At 32.9% G+C, this 23688-nt stretch overlaps 1 protein-coding gene across 1 annotated transcript in view; it reads right to left on the reverse strand.

Moving 5' to 3' along the window:
- Positions 1–23688, reverse strand: part of NCKAP5 (NCK associated protein 5) — a 1106193-nt gene that overhangs the window by 199976 nt on the left and 882529 nt on the right. Inside the window, exons 8-9 of the mRNA XM_051985772.1 lie at positions 16239–16307; positions 6966–7004 (exon numbers count right to left, since the gene is read on the reverse strand). Coding sequence (XP_051841732.1) covers positions 6966–7004; positions 16239–16307 — 108 coding nt within the window. The remainder of the gene's footprint in view (positions 1–6965; positions 7005–16238; positions 16308–23688) is intronic.

The following is a 23688-nucleotide window of genomic DNA, read 5'->3' on the forward strand; positions in this document are numbered from 1 at the left end:
CTCACCCCTCACCCCACTCTGTACTCTGATTCAATGATACTGGCTATGTTGCTGTACCTTGAAAAAACATTCCATTTCCTAACCCCAGGCACTTTCAATAACTATCTTCCATATCTGCAATGCTCTCCCTACTCAACTGCATCTGCTGATTTCTTTCAAGTCTCATTAAAATCCTACCTTCTATGGGAAGCCTTTCTTGCTCTTCCTTAATTCTAGTACCTTCACCTTTGTTGATTATTTCAACTTTATCCTATATAAGGCTTGTATATTTGAAGTTGTCTACATGGTATATCTGCCATAACATTCTTTAAGAACAAAAACTGTTTTTTACCTTTCTTTGAATCCCATGGGTTTAACATAGTGCTTGGAACATAGTGGGTATTTAATAAATATTAATTAATCAATTGACTTTCCCTCTTCTTTTGACTAAATTTTTCATTTCTTTCAAATCCAAGTTCAAATAAAATATCTTCCACGTAGCTTTCCTTAACTACTCAGTGACAATGTCACCTTAGAATTCCTGTAATATTATTTTTTCTGCTTCTTATTTATTACTAAACACATTCCAATTTGTTTTCTTATGTTATTATTATGCGTTTATAATATCTTCCCAATTAGACTGCAAACTTCTAGAGGATATGCTAAATATTTTGTTTCTGTTTGTAATACAGAACACAGAGTGCCTTACTAATTTTTAAGGACAGGAATAGGCTATGATGGAATCATCAGACCTACAATTTCATCAGAAGTAAGACCTGCTGTGGAAATTCCTTCATCTAATGCAGATCAGCTGTAGGTGAGCTGCAATAAAAGGTTTCCTAGAGTCAGCCTGAATCAGTTAGAGCTGATTCTTAAATTTTCTAGGTGGCATTTACATCTATAAATCAGCAAATGCTACACATCAAGGCTTGATATATTTTGTTGTTGGTTGATTGTCTAGACTTAAGAAACTGATGGACAAAATGTTTGGCATACAAATTTATCTAAAAAGTTTATTGTGAGTACTGTCCTCCACATACATATCACCTCACTTCCCTCAGGAGAGCAGAAGGGAAATATTTACTAGCATACCACTAACAACAGCTCATAGCCTGGGAAAACTGCCTGGGATGCAGAGGTATTAAATGGCTATGTATGTTGGAGGCAGAACTTCAAATCATAGAACCAGCTATGGTTTCTAGTTCTAGAAATATATATATATATATATATTTCTGGATGAAGATGATGGGAATTCTGGTGACTGGTGCTATAATTAGAATTGCAGTGGATAAACTATTCCTATTTTGGATATGAAGAGTTTGACTTCAACTTAGTATTACTGAAAGTCAGGCAGTACATGACATCTTGAAAGTGAATTAATCTGAGCAAAATAATAAGATACTGAAAAAGAAAAGGAGTCTCAGTGGAGGTGAGGGAGGGAGCTTAGAAACAGGTTTCAGGATATCTATAGATAATTCTGTTGGGTGGGTGCTCCAGCCAGCCTTCATAGGAGCATAGAGGTTTACTCTCTGCTTCAGCAATCTTCATCATCATTCAACTCACAATGCATTTCATTTAAAGGGAGCAAAGAAACAGGAACAAGTCCTGATGCATTGTACAGCTAACTCATCATTTAGCTAAACAAGAAAAGAGTATGCACAGGATACATTCCAAGCTTATTGACTCTAGCAAAGGCAGATTTGAAATGCAGAACTGGTAGACCCAAAGTGGGACAAATATGCAGATGATCAGGAGGAAAGCAAAACCGAAAACTCTCCCTATGTGCCCAAGACAATTTGATGGGGACAATTAGGGAGCCAATTAAAATCCTGCATCTGCTTGACTTCAAAAATCAACCACTGCCTGGTTATAAGCCTTGCATGATTTATTTAGACTGATCATTGTTTTTAGCATGTATATAACACTCTGCTCCAGAATGCTAACTGTTTTCATTACCCTAATTAAGTAATTAATAATAATTGACTGTGAGTTAAGTAAACATGAATAGTTACTGCAAGAAGAGAAAATATGATAATTTTCACTTTCAGGTGAAGAAACTGATACAAATATATTCATCAGCCAATTTTATCAGGGAAAGGTGAATTGTAAATATTGGTATCAACGATTTCAGCAGCAAAACCATGAAGAACAACTATGGCATATTCCTCAAATAGAAAAAAAAAAATCAATGTGCTCTAAAGATAGTTCTCTATAAGTGTCAGAATTTAAATGATCATTAGTGTTACTTAGAATGTGGTAGAAATTCATTAGTTGGGGGAAAAATATTGACACTGGGAACCATGACCAAATGTATCACCATTAGTTCAATAACAAATTGTACAGTAGAGGTTCTAGAATTCTTTCACTGTATTTTCTACTACTGATAAGCTATGGAAATACTTGTTTAATTCTTTCCCAAGAGTTATTTTTTCCAGATAGTTTTTGATAATTACTGCCTTATAATATAATTTAAAATCTGCTATTGCTAAACTTTCTTTACATTTTGTCACTTTTCCTTTGATATTTTGACTTTTTTGATTCTCCAAATAAATTTGGTTATTTTTTTCAATTTAGTAAAACAAAAAAAATTTAATTTTGGGGAAGGAAAGAAAAAAAAAACAAAAAAAATTACATGATAATTTTGTTGTATATTTGAAAGGAATGGCAAGTTGTTTATAAGAGATTTCCAGTTTCATATGCAATCAACTTTTTAAAATCATACTACATTATGGAAATGCTTGTTTTATTCCATAAATTAAGAATGAAAAAAATAAAAGTTTTTTGTCCCTATGAAATTACAAGTCCAGTCCCTCTTTATATCTTACAAGGCTGTTATAAGGACCAAATGAGATAATGTAGGTAAAGTACTTTGTAAACTTGAAATGTTAGCAATTCTTAATGCTTCTAACCAAAATGGATTACAACTAGGGAAGAAAGAGTAACAGACTGAATAGATACCTTTTTTTTTCTTTGCATGCTACTTTGTTCACTTTGAAGAGAAGGTAGTCAACTTTTCTCTACTTCTTATAAGTCAGAATAAGGGTCAATGATGTAAGCTGCAGCAGGAGTGATGTGAGTGAGTGATAAAAGTTTAACTGAAACTAAGTGACAGAGAAATTGCATGTAACATTACTTTTTGGATGCTTTAATACCAGGTTTTACTCTTATTTGTCTGGAATGATTCAGGGATTGTTTTTACCACAGGCATGAATATGAGTAAGTTAATCTCTAGCATAATGAATAAATAAATGAAAATAATTTATTAAGGTTTATTATTTGCTGAGCTGTGTGTACAAAGCCAAAGACAGATCCTGTCTTTAAAGAGTTTACATTCTAAGAGGGAGAAACGGTATATATAAGAGAGCAGTGATCTCAAATAATGTTTTGTTATGGAAAATTACAGGTCTTCAGTAGAGCCAGGAAAGAGATTGGCACAGACTTTTTAAGAGCAATGGCAGAATTTTATTATGGTTCCAGAATTGACAAGTAGAGGGGGGGAAAAGGGATATGAGGAATAAATTTCTAAGTTCAGGAATCATGGTTGTTTGTGAGGAGATAGTTAAGTGAAGATGACTGGAGCCATAGATGAAGTGGCTAAATGAGCCAACTACCAATCAGTACAGCAGGAGCCTCAGGGCAGTAATTCTTTCTATAAATCTATATTCTGAGATTTTATGCAACAAAAAAAGTGCTGGATTTAGATAGGCTCAAATCTTAGTTTTGTCACTTAATATCTTTGTGACCCTGAGCAAAGTACTTGAGTTCTCAGATTCTGTTTCCTTAGCTCTAAAGAGATAGCCTCAACAATCCCTTCTGTTTTTTTAATATATGATCCTATGACATGACAACCATCACTTTTGTAAAAAAGGAGACCATTCCTTGTGAAGTGACCTGGAAGGAAAGATATATTTACTCAGACAAGTTTGGGAATATTAAAAATGAGTTTTAGTAGTGAATATTATTTCTTAAAATTTTGCTACATCTGTTTTTAGGTGAATAGAAAAGTAAGATATTCACAAAATAGCTCCATTACTTTTTGCACAATAATAGATTTAAAGCTTGAAGTGTCTTTAGATTTGATTGAATTTAAGTCCTTTAATATCAAATAGGGAACTGAGACCAAGAGAGTTTAACCACCTTGCCCACATTATTCAGGTGGCAAGTGAAATAGGCAGGATTTCTGCTTAGGCCCTCTGACTTCCAAATCCTATGTTCTTTTTACTACATGAGCATCAGAGCTAAGACAATCTTCCCAGAAAGATATAAAGGTACAGAAACATCAACTATCCATGGGAATAAAAACTATTTCCCATGAACTATGCATATAATCCACTGGTCTAATTAACAATATATCTAATGAGAACAAAAGCCATATTTTCTCCAAAGAGCACACAAGAAACTGAAGATGCTTTTGTGTTTCCTACTACTTATAGTGTCTACATGATCTGGAAAACATGACTTGAAACATTGACAATTAAACCACTAATGGTTTCAAGCTGAAGTGAATAAAATTCAAGAGGGTAGATTGCTGGCCAAGTGATCTAATATCAAATTAGCAGAAGAATTAGTAAACCTGGCCTAATATTTTAAGACGGTAAGTTATATTGAGAGGCACCAGGTTTCAAAACTCTGTTCTGGTTGTTGTCATTTTGATTTTGTTTAAAAAAATTGATATGATATTATCTATTCATTATCAATATTTTTAAAGTACCTAATGGGGCTAGATAGAATATACAAGCAAAAAAAATTCCAAAATAGATAACATGAATTTTATACCCAAACATCGGACCAAACACAATTATTTGGATCAGATTAATATGAACATTGTTTAAATACCTAATATTTATATTAATGCACTTAACACAAGAATGTGATTCAATCTCACCTTCTTTCTAGCACAATTGATTTCTATAAAGTTATTTTAAAAAAGATAGGAAGAGCAGCAATAAAATTTTTCCCTTTCAACCTTTTTCTCATCTGCTTTCTCTTTTTTCCCCATTGTCTTGTCTTTCTACAATGCCTGATATCCATGTTATCATACTCTTCCAGCTTTAAATTCTTTAGTATGAAGAACATATCAATTAGAAAGAAGCCAAACTGATATAAAATAGATGCTACATATCCTGATTGAAAGATAACATTTTTAAGTTGGCTTATATTGTGTGAGGTTCAAATATTTCTGAATTTCAGGAAAAGCTTTACTTCTTTAAGAATATGGTTAAGAGGAAAGCAACCATTCAGAAGATCATAGTGAGGATAGTGAAGAGAATCTATATAATGATACTTGAAGATTGAATGAATAATTTTCAAAATTAAGGAAAAGCTGAAATTGTTCTGGAAATTCCTTTTCCCCAAATCTATTGAAAAAAAATAGATTCTTGGCATGTACCTAAAATTTATTCTTTATTGGGGAAGTAGGTACAGCAAAAAGCACATCATTAATGAATCAGCATTCATGTCATAGCATATACTCTAAATCTATAATCAAACCTAAATTTCACCTCAAAGATTTCTGCAACTTGGAGAATTTATTCAAATATTTTTCTCTTATGAGTTATGCCACAGAAGACCCTTTATGGAATTTGTTTCATTTAGATAAGTTTGGGCTCTATATTATTTCTTATATTATGCATTTAATGAAAATAAATTTTAGACTTTTTGGAGAGGAAGACAAATTTTACAGTCACAATTGAAATCTAGAAGGCATAGAATGTCATTCTACTGAAGATGCTTAGCATCTCTTCATATTTCACGATATCCCTGAGGTATGTGATCTCATAGTAGCCTGTCATCTTGCTTAACTGTATAGTAGAATTACTTGTTTACTAGTTAGTATTTGGATTTGTGTAGCTCCTTTTTTGTGGCTGATCTGAACCACTCCATTCCTTTTCTTTTCATTGTACCAGACTGCCTACCTATCTATCTTGAGGTGGCATTAAAAGCATTGGGAATAAAAAAATCTTCCAAGAAATATGCATAGAGTCTTGAATTTGGTTAAAATAAAGGAGCAGTTAGTTTTGAGGAGGAGTGAGAAAGCAATCATCTCAAATCAGATCATCTCAAAGAAGTTATTCTCATAAGTATTCTCAAATTTATTTGTACTATTAAAATGAAGCCTTTTGATTAGTTGTAGAAAAGGATGTTTTGGCAAAAGTACTATTTGAGAAATTCTAACAAATATATCATAAAATATATAAAATATAAATATAATTTATCCCAGTGCCTATAATTAACAAACAGCCACTAATTATTTCAGTCAAACTATAATAATATATATTTTTAAAAATGTAGATAAAATGATATGATTGGATATGCTATTACCCACCCACACTCTTTTCTATATAATTTATGATACATGGAGGGGCACATTCTTTTTTCTCAGAGGAATTCTATTTCAAAAAGATACACACACACACACATCAACAATCAAAAATAAAACTGAAGCCCCCAGAATTTTGTTTGAGACAGGAAATGTTGATGAACTATTTCCAAATGTGTCTAATCTGGGCAAATAGCCACTCATATTTGTCTATCAAGGGTCTTTAATCATGATCTTAAATTGTTCTAAAGCTAATAGCTCTAAAAATGTTCAGCTCTAAAAATAAGAGAAGGAATGGCAGGGACCAAAAAGCATAGTTCTTGATTTCTGGGAAGCATACACTCATTTGGCAGAAATGGAAAAAGACTACCACTTTATTTAACATAAGCTAGACAATGATAATGATGGATTTTCTTTTTAACTGAGTAGATCTACGGACTTAATTTCCACAAAGCTTTTTACCACCTTCTCAAGACTTTAAACTTTCCAACTCTGTAGGTTCACGAATAGGACTTCATATGCCATCTGAAACATTCACTGGTGTAATCTGAGTGAATTGATTGGAAAGTATTATATCTATCCATCAAAATGGTCTGTTTGATAAATTGAATTGTAAGCCACTAATATAAGGCACATCCAAATGCACACAGCTAGAAAAAAGGCTTACCTTTTGAGTGAGAAGAGCTTGAACAACCTGGTTGGCCACCTTTAAGAAGTCAAAAGAAAACACAATTTGTAATAACAGATTTAATGGGCACAATGTTAATTTTATCAGTAATTTAATGCCACTTTAGTATCAGAAGCTATGCTCCTCACTTTATCATTTCTTCTCTAGAGTATCTAACTTAAAAAAATATTTGACTCTTCTTAATTTTTTAAATCACTTTTAAGTTCCAATTTCTCTTACCCCTTTAGCCCTTTCCTCACCCATTGAAAAGGCATGCATCATAATGCATTATACATTATACATGAGAAGTCATGCAAAACATATTAGCCATGTTTTATTGATTCTTAATATACATACACACATATGTGTGTATATATGCACATATATTGTTTTTGTCCTTTTCTTATGAGATATCTCCTTGATTGAGCCCTCCTTTATAACAGAGAAATATAGGTAACAAGTCAAACTAACACCTTGTCTATGTCTCCTAACATATGCCTAACTCTAAACATGTAGTTCACTACTTAGGAAGTGAGGGAAAGCAGGGATTTTTCACTGTCAGTCCTCTGCAAGCAAGACTGTTCACTGCATTTATTGATCAGAATTCTGTTGTCTTCAAATCCTTGTATAACTGTACTATTGACTTATTCTTTGTTGTTAAGATTTTGCTGTTTTAAAAAGTAACCACAATGCCAATTTAGTAAGCTGGATAAGCAAAATCATTCATACCTCAGCCTTAAAATTTCTTTATTAGGAAAATTTTCTAAGCAGAAAATTAGGACTTCTTTCATAGAGTCTACAGAATGATATGGTGCCAAGGTAGCTCATGATTATTAGTATATAAGCTTTACACTACTGTTTCCCATAATCTTTGCATCCACGTCATTTCTGATGGCTACATGAATGTTTATTTCACTACCTAAAATCACTTGCACTATATAAAACATGAAAGGAAAGGGAATACCAGTCTATCAAGATATGTTCATAGTATGTATAAAGGACAGAGGAAGATATCAGAAGCTAAGGTAAAGCTATGAATTATCTGTAGTCTTTATTTCTCCTGGCTTTTTTCCCTTCTGATAGTTGCAGGAAAGTTGGCGGCAATATTACTTGATATGTTGATTGAGATGAGCTATAAAATGCTTATAACATTGAGAGATATTTCAGGGATTTATAATTTTTTCCATTTGTGAACACATTTTCCAAAATAAAATGTCCAATATTCTACCTGTCTTGGCACTGATAGTTTTCCCTTTTTCATTTAAAGGTCTTGAAATTCTTTTGCAAAAATTATTCATTCAAGCTCCATCATAATTCTTGAGCACGTCAGCCAGTACCACCAATATCACAATAGATAAAATGAAACTCCTGGGAAGGGAAGTGAGCAGGTTGGTTTAGGGAAACTTTCTGGCCTATGTACGAAATGAGCTGCTGATATCCAAGACAGAATTCAAAACTAGTGAGACTGAGGGTAAATCGGTACTATACAAATATTCCAATTGATGGAAAATCTTCTTTTTCCTCTTTGTCATGTCATCATTTCCCACATTCTATTAAAAGTTGAGGTAAGTAAAACTTTTCATTTTCCTTTAACTATATTTTTGTCTAGATAATTTGTGTGTGTGTTTAACGGAGAAAGAGAGAGAGAGAGAGAGAGAGAGAGAGAGAGAGAGAGAGAGAGAGAGAGAGAGAGAGAGAGAGAGAGAAAGAGGCAGAGAGAGGCAGAGAGAGGCAGAGACAGAGAAAGAGAGAAAGACAGAGACAGAAAGAGATATTTGTGGTTGTCTCCTCATCTAATACAGTGGAACAGATTACACTCAGAGTGTTTTCATGGAGCTTAATTGTTTCTTGACTCAGTATTGACAAAATAGTACATCTATAATGACAGCCAGCTACCATTAAGTACCACAGAAAATTAAAATACGGACTGTCATCAAAATGTGGTTGGAGGGCATCCATACCGCACGCTATAATTGACTAGAATCAGATTACATATCATTGATCACTTGAACTGTATACACCATGGGAATTTTTCTTTCCACCAGCAGTCTTTCAGAATTTACATTTTTGACATTGAGAAAGAAAATAAATGTTCACAGTGGATCTAGAAGTGATATGCATTTTAAAAAAATCTTAACTGCTGTTTCTCAGCACAATCTTCATCAAATATGTCTAAGAACTATCATACAGAAAACGGTCTCTGAAATGTGTGTTTTCCTTATGGTACTATTTAGACAAGGTATATATTCATGTACTAAACTTCTATCAGCCCCCTCAAAATCATCAAAGGAGGTCACCTTGAGAATACTTTAGCTTGTAACTGTCTATACCAAATTGCAAGAAACTGTCCACTAAAAACCTGAAATCTACTTCACCTCTCTTTTTTATTGTTGGCAAACTTCTTAAACTGCTCATGTGTACGAAATCGGGAGCAAAGAGCCAAAGCTAATTCATTTCTGTAAATAATTCAATTCTATTGAATCCCAAAGTTTGGATTTGATTCACACATTCTCATAAAACTGCCGACCATCCATTCCCCCCCCCCTCCAAAATGGGCCCTAACTTAAACCAGTTCTTGGAACAGTGGTCCCATAAAACAGCTCCATACATGATTTAACAGAAGACACAGACTAATATCGTAACTGTAACAACCCACAGGAGTAAATATGTTATATCTTTGCAATTCATGTGTGTTGCCCTACAGGCTTTCAAGAATCTATATTTGACAAAGTTCCTTCTGGCATGTACTTTAAACAATTGTTTGCTCTACCTGAAAATTGAACAAAGCCACAACTGATATATTATTTCTTTACTTACTGGCATGGGGTTACTCTGCCCAGAAGGACTCAGGGATTCTTTGCAGAAGAGTAGATTGTACAAACTGCTTGTCTCTGCATTGTCTATGGAGACTGTTTCGGGGTTTTAGTGCACCACTCTTAACAAAGAATCTTCCCCAGTGCATCAAAATGACAGTTGTTTGGGGCCTGCACGTGTAATGTACACTCAGAAATCTTTAATAGGCATATGAGAGAGTCCCCTGGAATCAGTTACTTCTCTCATCTTAGTGTTAAACCTCAGCACTTGTATTGCAAAGAAACACACACCTACAGGCCCAGCTAATGAGAACAAATCACTCCCGATTCACCTGCTTGCTTCCCTCTCATAAGAAAGGGAAGCAGCAAGAGAACAGCGGCTAGGGATGCTAGGGGAATTGAGACCTGCTGAGGGAAGCTGCTGTTGGCTTTTTAAGACCCAGGTTTCTATTTCAAGCTTCCTCAGGGCTTTTCAGAAGAAAGACCTCCCTTCACTAGAGAGAGAGGAGGCAGAGCAGCAGGGGAGTTGGAAGCTTTAAGATCAAGTCCAAAATACCTTTCACATTTCTTTCTTTTCAGGACTTCTTCCCAACTACCTCAGTTCTTCGAATACTACAATAGAGTCATAAATTAAGAGCAGGAAAGGACCAAGAAATATCTAGTACAATCCCCTAATTTCATAGATGAAGAAACTGAGATCTAGAAAGATAGGGTGACCAATGTCATATGGCTAGTAAGTTAATCCAAATATAATTATCTTTCCATTGCACCACTTGACAAATTTCCTGGTTTCCCTGCTGATGTATTTAGATGTGTCTATCCATGTCTCCTCTTCTTTGTGTTCTCCCTCCAATTTTTTTTTTCTATTTTTTTCCCTTGGGGAGGTGGTGTGTTCCACTGGAAAGATTACTGAGTCTAAAGTAAAAGGACCTGGGGGGAAATTCTACCTCTCATACTACAAATGTACATGTAAGGGTTTTAGTTTCCTCACATAAAATGAAAGCTGTTGTACTAGGTGGTCTTTGAAATACCTCCCATTTTAAAACTATTATCTCTTTCTTGCTCTTCCTCTTTCTCTTTCATTTAGTATTAGCATTTGACTCCCACCCTTCAGATGCTTAGAAATCTAAGTATCTTCTAGTCTGAATAACACCAAAATTATTCCTTTCTAGCTAATTGCTCTGTTATTCTTCACAAATAAAGCTCCATCATCCACTTATATGCCTTAGCGTAGGGTACCTATCTCTTTCTCCCAATTTTTGCCAGTTGGGATCCTTAGCTACCCTCAGCTTAAATGTCATTCCTACAAGAAGTTCTATTTGAATTCATGCTCTTAATGTTCACCATCTTAAAAATCACTTTGTATTTTTATATAGCATCTATTTATGTATTTGTGTGTGTGTGTGTATATATATATATATATATATATACACACATATATATATTTTTTTTCTCCCAATAAAATGCGAAGTCTCTTTTATGTTAGGAATCCTTTTGTTTTTGTCTTTACCTTTCTATTCCCCCATACAGGGTATGAGGGATAGTAAAAGCATAAATAAATGTATGCTTAATTGGATTACTATTATTTTGGTTCCTATAAGCAATTAAGTATATTTTCACTAGTTTTGGAAAACAAATACAGAACTGTTGAGCACTAAGTTTTTTTCTGAGACTACAGGAATCAGGTAAATGAAGGAAATTGGGAAAGTAAGCTCTCATTATAGTCGGAAACAATTCAATTCAATTTTATACTATCATATTGTGGCTAGAAATAGAAAAAATGAGACAGTCCCTGCCCTGAAGCAAAATTATACTCTATAATATATGGGGATATAAGCAGGTATAACAATAAACTGAGGTCTTAATACTAATTTGTGTAATATGTATTTACAGGTATAAACCTGGGGAAAAAGTTTAAATGATGAAAGGAATAGATTTCAGAGAAATCTAGGAAGATTATATGAATTGATGCAGAGTAAAGTGAACAAAACCAAAAAAACATTTTATTTTATTGTAGAAACAAACAACTTTGAAAGACAAAAGAACTCTGATTTGTATAATAATCAACCATGATTCCAGAAGATTCATGATGAAATATAATAATGCAACTACTGACAGAGAAATGATAGCATCAAGTTGCAGACTTTTTTTGGATGTAGCTGAAGTAACTACATATATTTATTACAAGATTTTTGTTTTTCTTTTTTGATAAAGAGGAAAGAGAAAAGAAGAGAAAATTGATTTTTGTTCATAAAAAGGATGAAACTTAATTAAAAAATTTAAAAGTAAGGGGAATTATACTTTTTTGTTATACCACTGGAAGTCTGGTGAATTCTATGGAATTCTGTGGAAGTTGTGTTTTTAGATTTATTATACAAAATCCATATAATTGCAAAGAAAAATAATTATATTGAAATACACAAAAATTTTTCTTTAACAAAATTGGTTTACAGACCCTAGGTTAAGAAATGAATGAAAGGATTTCCTTTTTCGGTTGTCACTTCAATTATTTGTATTAACAAATTAAGCATTGACATGAATAACCCAAAAGACCTGATCAATCTGTCAATTAACAAGTTGACTTTAGAAAGTATTATCTCCAGAGTATTTTTTGCTTTTTAATTATCTTATGCAGAATAAAAATGAGTTTGTAATCCCTGAATACGAACTAACTCTTGAAGGAAAGTTAGTCCACAATTACTGGGGCTTTTTCTCATTTACGATTCCTTCTTTAGGGCCCATGATTTTAGGAAGAACCCAGCTATGTTTCATATCAATTATGCTTGATATCTCTCTCTGTGGACTCCTCCTCTTTCTCCTAACATACATTACATGGATATTTGTTCCTTTATATCTCTCCTTTATGTGTTGTAATTCCTTGAGAATGTAAGCTCTTTGAAATTAGGACTGCCTTGCTTGCTTTCCTAAATGTTTACCAAATTCTGATACTTAAGTACTTTAACAAGCTCTCTCTGTGTCTCTGTCTCAGTTTGTCTTGTCTATTCCTGTCTTTTGCATTTGTACTAAAGAGTGGGAATGCAAAGACCAAGTAAAATCAAACTGAGCTGTAATATTTGCAAATTCCTCAGAAAAGACTGTATTTATGGATCTTTTAAGATCTTTTAAGAACTTCATTTTTAAAAGCCATTTTTTAAAGAACTGTCCATTCAAGATTCTTAATGAATATTCTGGGTCCAGATTTAAGTAGGAAATATCTCATGGACAGTTCCTGGACAGTTCAATCAGGGATTGAATATATCATATGGAGGCAAATTCAGATCTCTTTGATCTATTTCAAATCTCTGCTTTTTTTAAGTCTTGAATTTTGGAAATCTTTGGTTGCATCTTTTGTTTTTTTTAAAAATTATATTCCTATCAGGCCAAATGTCTGATTTCACTCTGTCCTTGTGGTATATTGTGTGACAATGGGCTGAGGAACAAGAAAAGAAATCAATATAGCTTTATTTACATTAAAAATACAGCATTTATCTTTCCTTTTCTGAGTGGGTAGTGTCTATTTTTCAGATGTAGATCTTCATTGACTCAGACATTATTGAGTTACAAATTAAATGAAAACTCAAAATGGTTTCTATGCTCTGCTGCCAATTGCTTTTTTAAAGTTTCAAAAAGTGAAGAAAATATGCTTTAGTGAAGATTTAATCTTCAGATTTTTAGCTAATACAGATACTTTTATAATGATATTAAAAGGTGTGTAGTTCTAAGACTTTACTTTAAAATAATACAACACTGGAGGGTTTTAATTTTTTTTTTAAAGTTTGTGCATTCATTTCTTTACATTTAAGCTAGGTTTAAAAGGAACTGAAGCCAGGGCAATAATGTGAATAACTATTGCTCTACTCCTTGCCAAAAAGCTGCCTGTCAAACACCTATATCAATGAACTAGGATTAAATATGTAAACCTTCAATCCCCCAAGGAATAAAGGGATAATCCTAGGTTTTGTTTTTGATTTTTTTCAGACTAGGGAATTTTGTATTTGTGAGTGTGTGTGTGTGTGTGTGTGTGTTTGTGTTTCCATTAGACTAAATGGATTTTTTCTAGAACAAGCAGAGAGCATTTCAATGATGTTATCCCAACTGGATTCCTCACCTTCTTCTTTTGAATTCTTAGTATACACTTCATTTTATGAAAAATAATCATCACTGTGAAAGGGATTAAAGTTCATTTTGAATTTACATTTTAATCACCTGTGTATGTTATTAAAAAAATCTACTAACAAAGAAATAACTTATGGGTGGCCTTACCTTGTTAGTTTGTTTAATTAGTATAAAAAACCTTGAAAAGAATTTCCAGTTGTCATCATCATTGCAATCAACTGTACCTTGGATGGTGTTCTAATACAATATATGTAAATCCATTTGTCTAACTCATATAATTAGTTGAAAAACAATTGGCACGGGAATCCAATGGCTAGTTTACATGAATGCAAAATGTGGCAGTGACTTTGTATTGCATTGCATTCAGAAATGGTTATATAAAAGTTAACTCTCTTGACAAAAAATATTCTTTGCAGTAAAAACAAGGATGTCCTAATTTAAAAAAAAAGTTTCTGCTTTTTCTCAATTGAGCTTGTAATAAGATTATTTCAGAGGTGATGGTTTGTCTTGCAACATTCACAGTCTTTCACTGGAGGTGCAGAAGCCGCAAGACATATGTCAGGCCAGTTAAAAGAAGGCAATGCATATCCCTAATATAAAACATTTCCCCAAATATCAATGCCTATAAAGAGATGCCATGGGATTTTTAAAGGTAGGAATGTTTCAGAAGATCTATGATGGTCAGCTATTGACAAATAAACTACTCTTCTATGCCTATTCATATAAAAACTGACTTTAAAATATAGAATAAGCTGAAATGGGTGTACATAAAGTGAGAGTAACACAAATATCACTGAAAATCCCTATGAGAGATATCAGTTCTTTTAAGTATTTGGAGGTCCATTGATTTTCTCCTCCCTAACTTGAGTGGGACACTTGATCAGGTATGTAGGGATCAAGGCTACAGCAGTAGTTTCAAGGGAATTTGAATTGTCTTTCCTCATCACATATTAGACTAAAAGTATTGGAGACAGTGTTGTTTTAATTATTTTTCTTCATGGCCTGAATGGCCACACATTGAGGGTTCCTAATTTGCCATAGTAGCTGATATAATATGTTTGAGATATAATATGTCTGAGAATATTAATGTAACAGTTTGAAAATCCATTATGGGAGTCTTAGGGCTCTGTAAAATCAAGATGTAGTTCATGGCACAAGTAGGTAGATCACTGCATCAAGAAGATGAAGATTATATACTGTATCCCTATGGAATGAGGTCCTATTTGTTCTGTCTTTAGAAACCACACCCTTTCCCTTTGTTAACCATTTCAGAAATGTGCCATTACTTACTGCTGGAGTCAGACCTAGAAAGATAGCATGGGTTTGTTTTTAGCACAAATCCTCCTCTACTACTGTTTGGAAAATAAAGCAAAGTACATTTCAGATATCCAATCTGATCTTTCCAAAGTTTATGGATCACAAGTAAATTGGGAGTTCTGCATTCATTTTCTCATCCTTAGACCATGGCACATCAACTGACAGGCTATTTCAAACATTATGAAGTATGGTAGTTGGTTAATTTCCATTCAAATCATGGATGAAATTACAGAGAGCATCTCAGATAAAACTTCATTGTGTGTTAAAATACAGATTCTTCCCTAAATGAAAAAGGCACTTTTATTTTGGCTCAGCATTAGTTTATCCTGTGTGATCACTGACATGGTTTGATAAAAATCCTTGAAAAGCAGATGAAAACAATGTGCAGACCTCAAAATTCTGTATACCTCTCAAAAACATCTACCATCTTTGCTCCATTTCTTCATTATCAGCAAATAATATTTATTGAGTGTTCTCATACATGGGAGATTGTCCTCCATTCTACTGAATTTTTCTTCCTCACTTCTTTTTCTTCTTTCTTAATTTCCTTTCTACTGCTTTCACCTTGATTTCTAATTTTACCCACAATCCCTCCTTTATCTTATTTCTAGGTATTTCTTTTACACAAATCTTATCTATTCTGTAATATAATTCACCCATAACTTCCCTGACTTGTCCTGGATCAGTGTAGCATTTGTTCTCGGGTTTTATTTTTCACACATGGAGATTTAAAGTCCTTGAGGCTAGGATTATAGTTATCAGATACTTTGCATTTATCATATAATGAAGCATATTCCTCAAACCTCTCATTGTGGGATAAGAATATTAAACAAAAGCCAAAATGAATTCACAGCCTCCAAAAATGAAAAATTAAGTTAGAGCAGCCCTTTTGAATTGCCATACATTTATTGCATGACATTAAAGAGAGATAATGCTAAAAAGCCTTTAGTCCCTCATAAACATGAGCAATAGCAAAACCGGTTTGGGGGAATCCTAAATTGTCAGGCACCTTATCATGAGACCTTACCTCATCGAGACATCTTTCATACTGTTCCCTCTGATTTTCATTTTCCAAAGCTAGTGCTGAATTCTCTGCCTGCAGTAAGATACAAAAATAATAAAAATGAATCAATGAAATGTTGTGTTATATGACAACTTATTCAATACATTTACCAAATGTATCTCCTCAGGATCCAAAATAATCTTTTAAAAATACACACAACACATTTGATATAAATACTGTTATAAATAACTCTGCAATGACTTCAGTCTTATCAAATTGTTTGCAAAAACACATTACATTACAATTTAGAAAAACACACAAGTTGGTATTCTGAACAGGTACAAAATCAATTCATGAATCATGGTGAGGGTTGTTGTTTTTCATAAAGTATCACAATTCATATTTTATTTTACTAATACACGAAAATGAGAAATGTCCTAGCCCACTTCATTAAGGCCTGCCAGAGTTCACTACTTGAAGCTTGAATCATAGGAAAGAATGTCAAGTAACTAACTACATCAAAACATATTTTAAAATTCAAACAGACAATGTTAAAATGAACTTGAGAAATAAAGGATACTTTTTGGACCCAAAAATGTTATGAAGGAAAAATGTGGCTTAATTTATGCTTAAATATCTTCACTACTCCTACTCTATTTTAATGCCTTCTTTCATTTCCCTAAAAAGCTCATGAGAGATGAGAATATTTATTGACTAATGTAATTTTTAAAGCAACAACAAACATGTATTGGAAAATGATGGTAGAAAAAGATATTGGAAGACATGGTTCATGAATAAAGAAACAAGAGATCAAAAGTTTGTAGACTATGCAGGAATCTTATATACCTTTCTCATAAATGATTTCTCTATGAAGAGAATTAGGAAGAACAACTCACTGAGCATTAGTAACATCACCAGAGAGGAAACTTACAATATTTTAACAGGGAATAGCTGGCTACTAATGTAGGAATCATTTTCTAATCTTAGTCTATGTACAGTTTAATAAAGCAAAGATAAAAATCAATATCAAATTAGAATGAAAACATTTGAGACAAGTCCAACCTGACTCATTATGTAAATTGTTATTTAATAAATAGGAAATAGGTAAATGTATAGATATTGATAGAGACTGTAATAAATGCTTAAACAAGAATAGAAGTTACAATTAATATACAAGCATGTATATTAATTATTGTAATTATCTCAATCAACAAAATAACCTAATTTCCTTACTAATTAGAGAGCTTTACTAATCAAAAGCAATACAGATTAGAATATTTGTAAAATCTTATGGAGTTGATTGGTGGATAATTAAAAGTAGTATCATGTTATAGAAAAGTTGGAAGTAGTAGAGTGAAAAGAAACTTATAAAAATACTGTCAAGTTATCCAATTAAGTAAAAAATCAATACCACTTAAGGATAAATTAGGAAAGAAAAAAAATCAAACAAAATAAAAATTGGACAGATCTGTCAAGATTTTGATAATAAACTCTTTACTTCATCAATGACAGCAAAGCTGTAATTGTTTACTATAAAGTTTTTGATTTATTAAAGCAAAATGCCATCCTAACATGCTCTCATTAAGATGTCTCCAAATTCATACATCAAAATCATAGAGGATTTGTTGGTGGATTTAAAAACAGAGATAACTATTCTCTGTGAGCTTCTGATTATTATTATTTAGTGAAGCACAAAACAGGGACACACATGTCTACTCAAGGAATTTGTCATGGTTATGGAGAACATCCATGGCAGAGAAAAATTAAAGTAGGATTACTTAGATATAGCAAGGTGCTCTGGATTGTCCGTCTTCTACATAATATGCTAACTGAAACAAAGTTTTAAACATTGCATAAATTTTGTATAACCTCTCAAAAGATTTTATTGTTAACTATCCCCACAGAAAAGAAGTGGATAAAAGACATTTTAACATACTGCCCATATACTTATAGTCAAGAAAGCAATGGCAAACCATTCCAAAATCTTTGTCAAGAAAATCCCATAGCATGCTAATGGTCCATGAAGTCATGAAGAGTCAGATGTGACTGAAAAACAACTTTTGTGATCCTATTTGGGATTTTCTTGGCAAAGACACTATAGTTTTCCATTTTCCTATTCTAGCTCATTTTACAGGTAAAGAAACTGAGGCAAACAGGGTTAAGCAATCTGCCCAGGGTCACACAAGTATTAAGTATCTGAGACCAGATTTGAGCTCAGGGAGATGAGTCTTTCTGACTCCAGGCCTAGAACTCTCACCACTGTACCATTTAGCCGCCCTACTGAAAAACAAAATGATAGATATAAACATTGTGGAAGTACCATGTACTGAAAGCAGAATTGAAGAAGGATGGATTGCATTTAGAAGGTTATGTGATGCCTTTAAAGAAGTCAAGCTTCTTCCTAAACTAAAGAGTCTTTTTTTAAACATCAATATTCTTTTCATAATTTTGGGAAATGAGTCATGTAGTCTCATACTTTCAGAAGATTTAAAGTTGTGGGTCACCCAAAGGGCAAAGGAGATGTTCATATTGGGGGTGAGTAGACTGAAACATATTACCAAAGAGACTGTAGGAAAAACAACATAAAAAGACATCAAAAGAAATGATTATGAAAGGATGTGGTTCTGTCATACAGGTGAAACTGAGGGATTCTGTGTTGTACATTGATATCCACACAATGTGAATGACAGAACCACCCTTCAGAAGGCATTCCTGTGGAAGACTGTGTATATCAGTCATACAATGTTTGGAAGTATGGATGGTTTATGTTCAGCATTATTGGTAGACATAATGGTAAATTTCATACCTGAAGAGACCTCACAGTCCATCTATCACAAATCACTTATTATAACAAATGAGAAAAGGGAGTTTAAATGATTTGCCCAAGATCACTAAGATATTAAGCATTAAAGGTGATATTTGAATCTAGATCCTCTCCCTCCAGAATCAGTCGTCTTTCCACTGTACCATATTGCCTTCCTGTGAAGTCATAGAAACATCAATACACAATACATGATAGGAGTTGTACATTATGAACCTAAAACTCAAATTTCAAAAAGTCAGTTTTTTGTTATTTGTTTTTCCTTTGAAAAATTGTGTACCTGTGGTGTTGGCTTATTTTAGTAAATATGAAGTGCAAAGCACAATGGTAAGAAATAAAGAAAATATAATGGTGAACTAAGTTCAAATTGGTTTCTTTTTAAATGCCTAAAGAAAAAAATATGTAAGGAAATTAAAATTGGACATAGGGATTTATATGGGATTCCTGAATTTGGCTTCTTTTGACAATATCACATAGCAAAAACACTACAATCGATCTGTTTAGATAATTACCACCATTATACAGTTTACGTAACTTGCCTCTCTTTTATTGCTCTGTCAATCCATAAAATCCTGGGAAATAAAATACTTATATTGTACCAGTAAAGATACAATGATCACCTTTATGGTTAACATAGTCTGTTCCATAGAACAATTTAATTGACATAATCCACAATGTCCAAAGGGACAGTGAAGATATTAGCAATTATTTTAGTCACATTAATATAATCTTCAACCCATAAGTTTATCATCCCCATTTGCATTTATTAAGAATTCAGGATTAACCTGCAAATAAGATGGGGCAACAGAAGGAAAAAGGGAGAAGTCCTTTAATTAAAAAGGATTTAAAAAATCCACCTGGTACTCGAGGAATACTAAAATGAAAAGAAGAAAAAAAAATATGAGAATGTAGGTATCACAAGTAAGTACTATATATAAACTAACCTTAGAACATCCTACTCCTAAATTAGCATTTCATGAAATCAATAAGTCCTCATGGATATGATTATAGTTTCTAAGTTAAAGTACTGTTAATACTTTATATTCAACTTTGTTGTTTAAGATATCTTAAGCCTTTTCATAAATAATTATATGATAACCTATCTATGGGGTCTCCAGTACTAATATGGTAGTGGGTGATTGATCTAGATAAACCTCTCTAAGTTTGTTTTCTGCTAACTCTTCTGAAATCCTTAAATAAACTAAAATAATTAGAAAACTGCATCATATGAGCCTATGCTAATTTGGATTGCCTGAAATGAAGGAAAGTATAAAATGTCACTTTTTATGTAAAAAAAAAAAGTTTTAAGAGAGACGATTGAACTGCTAAAACAAATATTTTATTATGGCATGAAAGGGATATTGGGTTCTTGAATGCTATAACTGTAGTATTTGAGACAGACTAGGACCCTGAATTTAAGAGTCTTGGAAATAGTAATGCTTCCAACAGAATATCCAATCACCATTTTGGGAAGCAATCTTTATGGAGATATAGCCTGACAACTATTCCTGAAAGCATTATATCTAGAGAAATATCTAGTAAGGACCCAGAAAAGAAAGTTTCTCTCCAAAATCTTTAAGACTTTAAGTTAAGCTGACATGGTTTTATCAGTTGAAATGATATTAAAAAGGACCAATAACATATGCTTTGTTGTTTACCCTAAGAATCATGTGACCTTTCCATCTTTTTTGTACCTGAAATCATTCACACATAATTTTTCTCCTATTATAATGTGAGCTTATTGAGAAGAAGGCTTATCTTATTTTTCTGTTTGTATCCCCAGTGCTTAGCACAGTGCTTTGCATATACTAAAAGCTTACTAATTTTTTCCAATTCATTCATTTGAGCTATGGTATACTTAGAAAGGCTACAGACCCTTGGGTGGAAAATATTATCATCTAAGGATCATCCTATATAAGTCTAGACATGGGATAATGAAGTATTTTAATCATAATTCAAGGAGACAGACCACTAAAAAATGGGGGAGTTGTGGTCAAAGGTGGTAAAGCAAATATCCATAAAATCACAGACCTTTGTAAAATAGAAATAAGTCAAATTTGTGGTAGGTAAGATATTAATCATTTTCATCAAAAGCTCTAGTCTAAAGTAGTGCCAGTCTTGTTTTATATGGAAATCATGTTATTTATAAACAGCTGATTTCAATATGCTTAAAAATTCTTTTCTTGGGAATCAAAACATTACCTTCATGATATTGGTTATGCATTTTCTCATAGCTATTTTTTCTTTGATTTAACAAGTATTCATTGAGTACCTATGATGGCATTAAGCCCTGTATGGGCAAAAATTTTTTGCTCAGAATCCTCTAATAGCTTCTTATTTCCTGTGACCTTTCGCCTAATCTCCTTGGTTTTTTAAACCCACCACAATCTAGTTCTAATCTGCCTGCCCATCTTTATTACTAATATAGTCCCCACATTTTAGTTGGGTTGGACGCGTCCCTAACCCAGACATATTATTGTCATTCATGGATCTATGCTCCTCTAATCTGGAATATTCTACTTGTTCTCATTCAAATATTCAAAATCCGGCTTAAATACTATTTACTCTATAAAGCCTTTATCAACTATGCCAGACCTCCTTGATCTTTCCTCTCTAAATTCCATAGCATGTCTATTCAGTCTTATGTACTTTAAACATTTAATTAAATACTCCAAATGCTATGCTAATAACTTCATTTGGGTTAGTCTTGTCTCAGTCAATTACATTCTTAGGTCTTTGAAAATGGAGATACCATCCAATAAGTCATATCTATTCCTTATGCTTCCTGGTACAGTGTTTTGCACTTAGTAAGTACTTAAATACTTATAGATTTGTGATAAATGACAGTAAACACTTGAATAAAAACTTATTGGTCAATTATTTGAATTTTCAAAAATTTGAAATCAGTGAAATTTGATAAAGTTTTGTTGTATTTGGGGTAAAGATCACATTTCTTTATTGTATTTTGTTATGTGAATGGATGAGGAAGAAAGAAAATATCTTCTAGGCATAGATGAAATTAACCAATACTATGAGTTTACTCCTCTCTTTAAATGGGAAAAATTATCCTGTGATCCTTTGATTGGGCCACTAGGGAAAGAGAACTCTTTGATTATCATTATTACCATTGTCACTATTATTATTATTATTTTTAGGAATACTAATAATGGTGATAACAATTCTAGTTCATCTTCTAAAGAGCATAGGCTCTGGGGCACAAGCCTTCTAATGAAGGAAAATAGTAGTAATGATTGTTTTTATTTTCTGCAGATGCTTCAGGGAGACAATAATTATTTATTATTCTTCTCATTTTCCTTCATAAGAGGAAATATGCTCCAGAGTCTCCCCCCTTTAGGAAATAAGCTTTAGTGTTAGTTTCATACTACATGTGACCAAACAGTAAGGCACTTCCATCATATTCTTCCCTATAACACAACTAATTTTCCCAAGAAATAAAACAAAGGTGATACAGTTAGAACAATGGTGTTTTGGAAAAGGCCCCTGTTTGGGTGATTATTTAATGATAATTCAGGCTGTTTGAGATATTGAAATATTACTTTCCCCTTTCTAAGCAAGGTATTACTTTTTGAAAGAAATATATTTTTCTTTTACTTTTTTTAAAGGGGAAAGCAAAATAAAGACAGTTTTTAAATTTCTCTTCTTTGATGATCAGGTTGGTCAAATAAACTGCTAACTCTCAAACTACCAACATGGTATTCCAAAGGAAAAAATAATAATAAAAAATTGAGGGCAGAGAATGGTAGAACTGTGGCTGAGACAACTAATGAAGAAATGACTATTTTTCATTATCAGTCCAAAGCAAATCATTCATTTAGACCAGAAACAAAAATGGGTACTATATTATTATGAATGTTACTGCTATTAAAGGCCTGTTATTTTGAAAATAAATGTACAGAACCCATATAAAACAACACATAAACAATCAGGAAGGAAAATTGAGTATGGATGTAAATGTTGTAGGAAGGATAGAGAAAGAAATATTCAAAAATGTGTGGAAATTATGGCTTCTTGTAAAACTACCTAGAAAGAGAAAAAGCTAGTTAATAATGGCCCTACAATGAGGAAACATTTATTTTCTATTTTACCCCAGATTAAAATATTTTCTTCCTTCTCAAATCTTCCTGGAATATTTTTCCTTTGTATTATACTCTATCACATAACATCCTTAATTATAAATCTGTCAGTCAACTAGCACTTATTAAGCACAGTCTTAACCATGTCCCCACCCCAAATTGGTTGTAACCTTTTTGAAGACAAGAAATAAATTGATAATAACTCCTGACCTCTCATAATGATAGATTGTACATAATGAGTACTTGATGACTTTCTTGAATTCATAAAAGTCAGAAAAAAGCAATTAAGGGTCAGCTAGGTGATGCAGTGGATAGAGCATCAGCCCTAAAGTCAGGAGGACCTGAGATCAAATTCAACCTCACACACTTAATACTTCCTAATTGTCTGACTCTGGGCAAGTCACTTAACCCCAATTGCCTCAGCAAAAAAAAAAAAAAAAAAAAAAAAAAAAAAAGGAATAAAAAGACACTTTCAAGGTATCTCTGAAGAACTTTGGGACCAATTGTGAGGCATGGGAGACACTGATACAGGACTGACCAGCATGGTGTACCCACATTA

This window comes from Antechinus flavipes, chromosome 3 (assembly GCF_016432865.1).
Source record: "Antechinus flavipes isolate AdamAnt ecotype Samford, QLD, Australia chromosome 3, AdamAnt_v2, whole genome shotgun sequence".
In the NCBI taxonomy this organism is placed as follows: domain Eukaryota; kingdom Metazoa; phylum Chordata; class Mammalia; order Dasyuromorphia; family Dasyuridae; genus Antechinus; species Antechinus flavipes.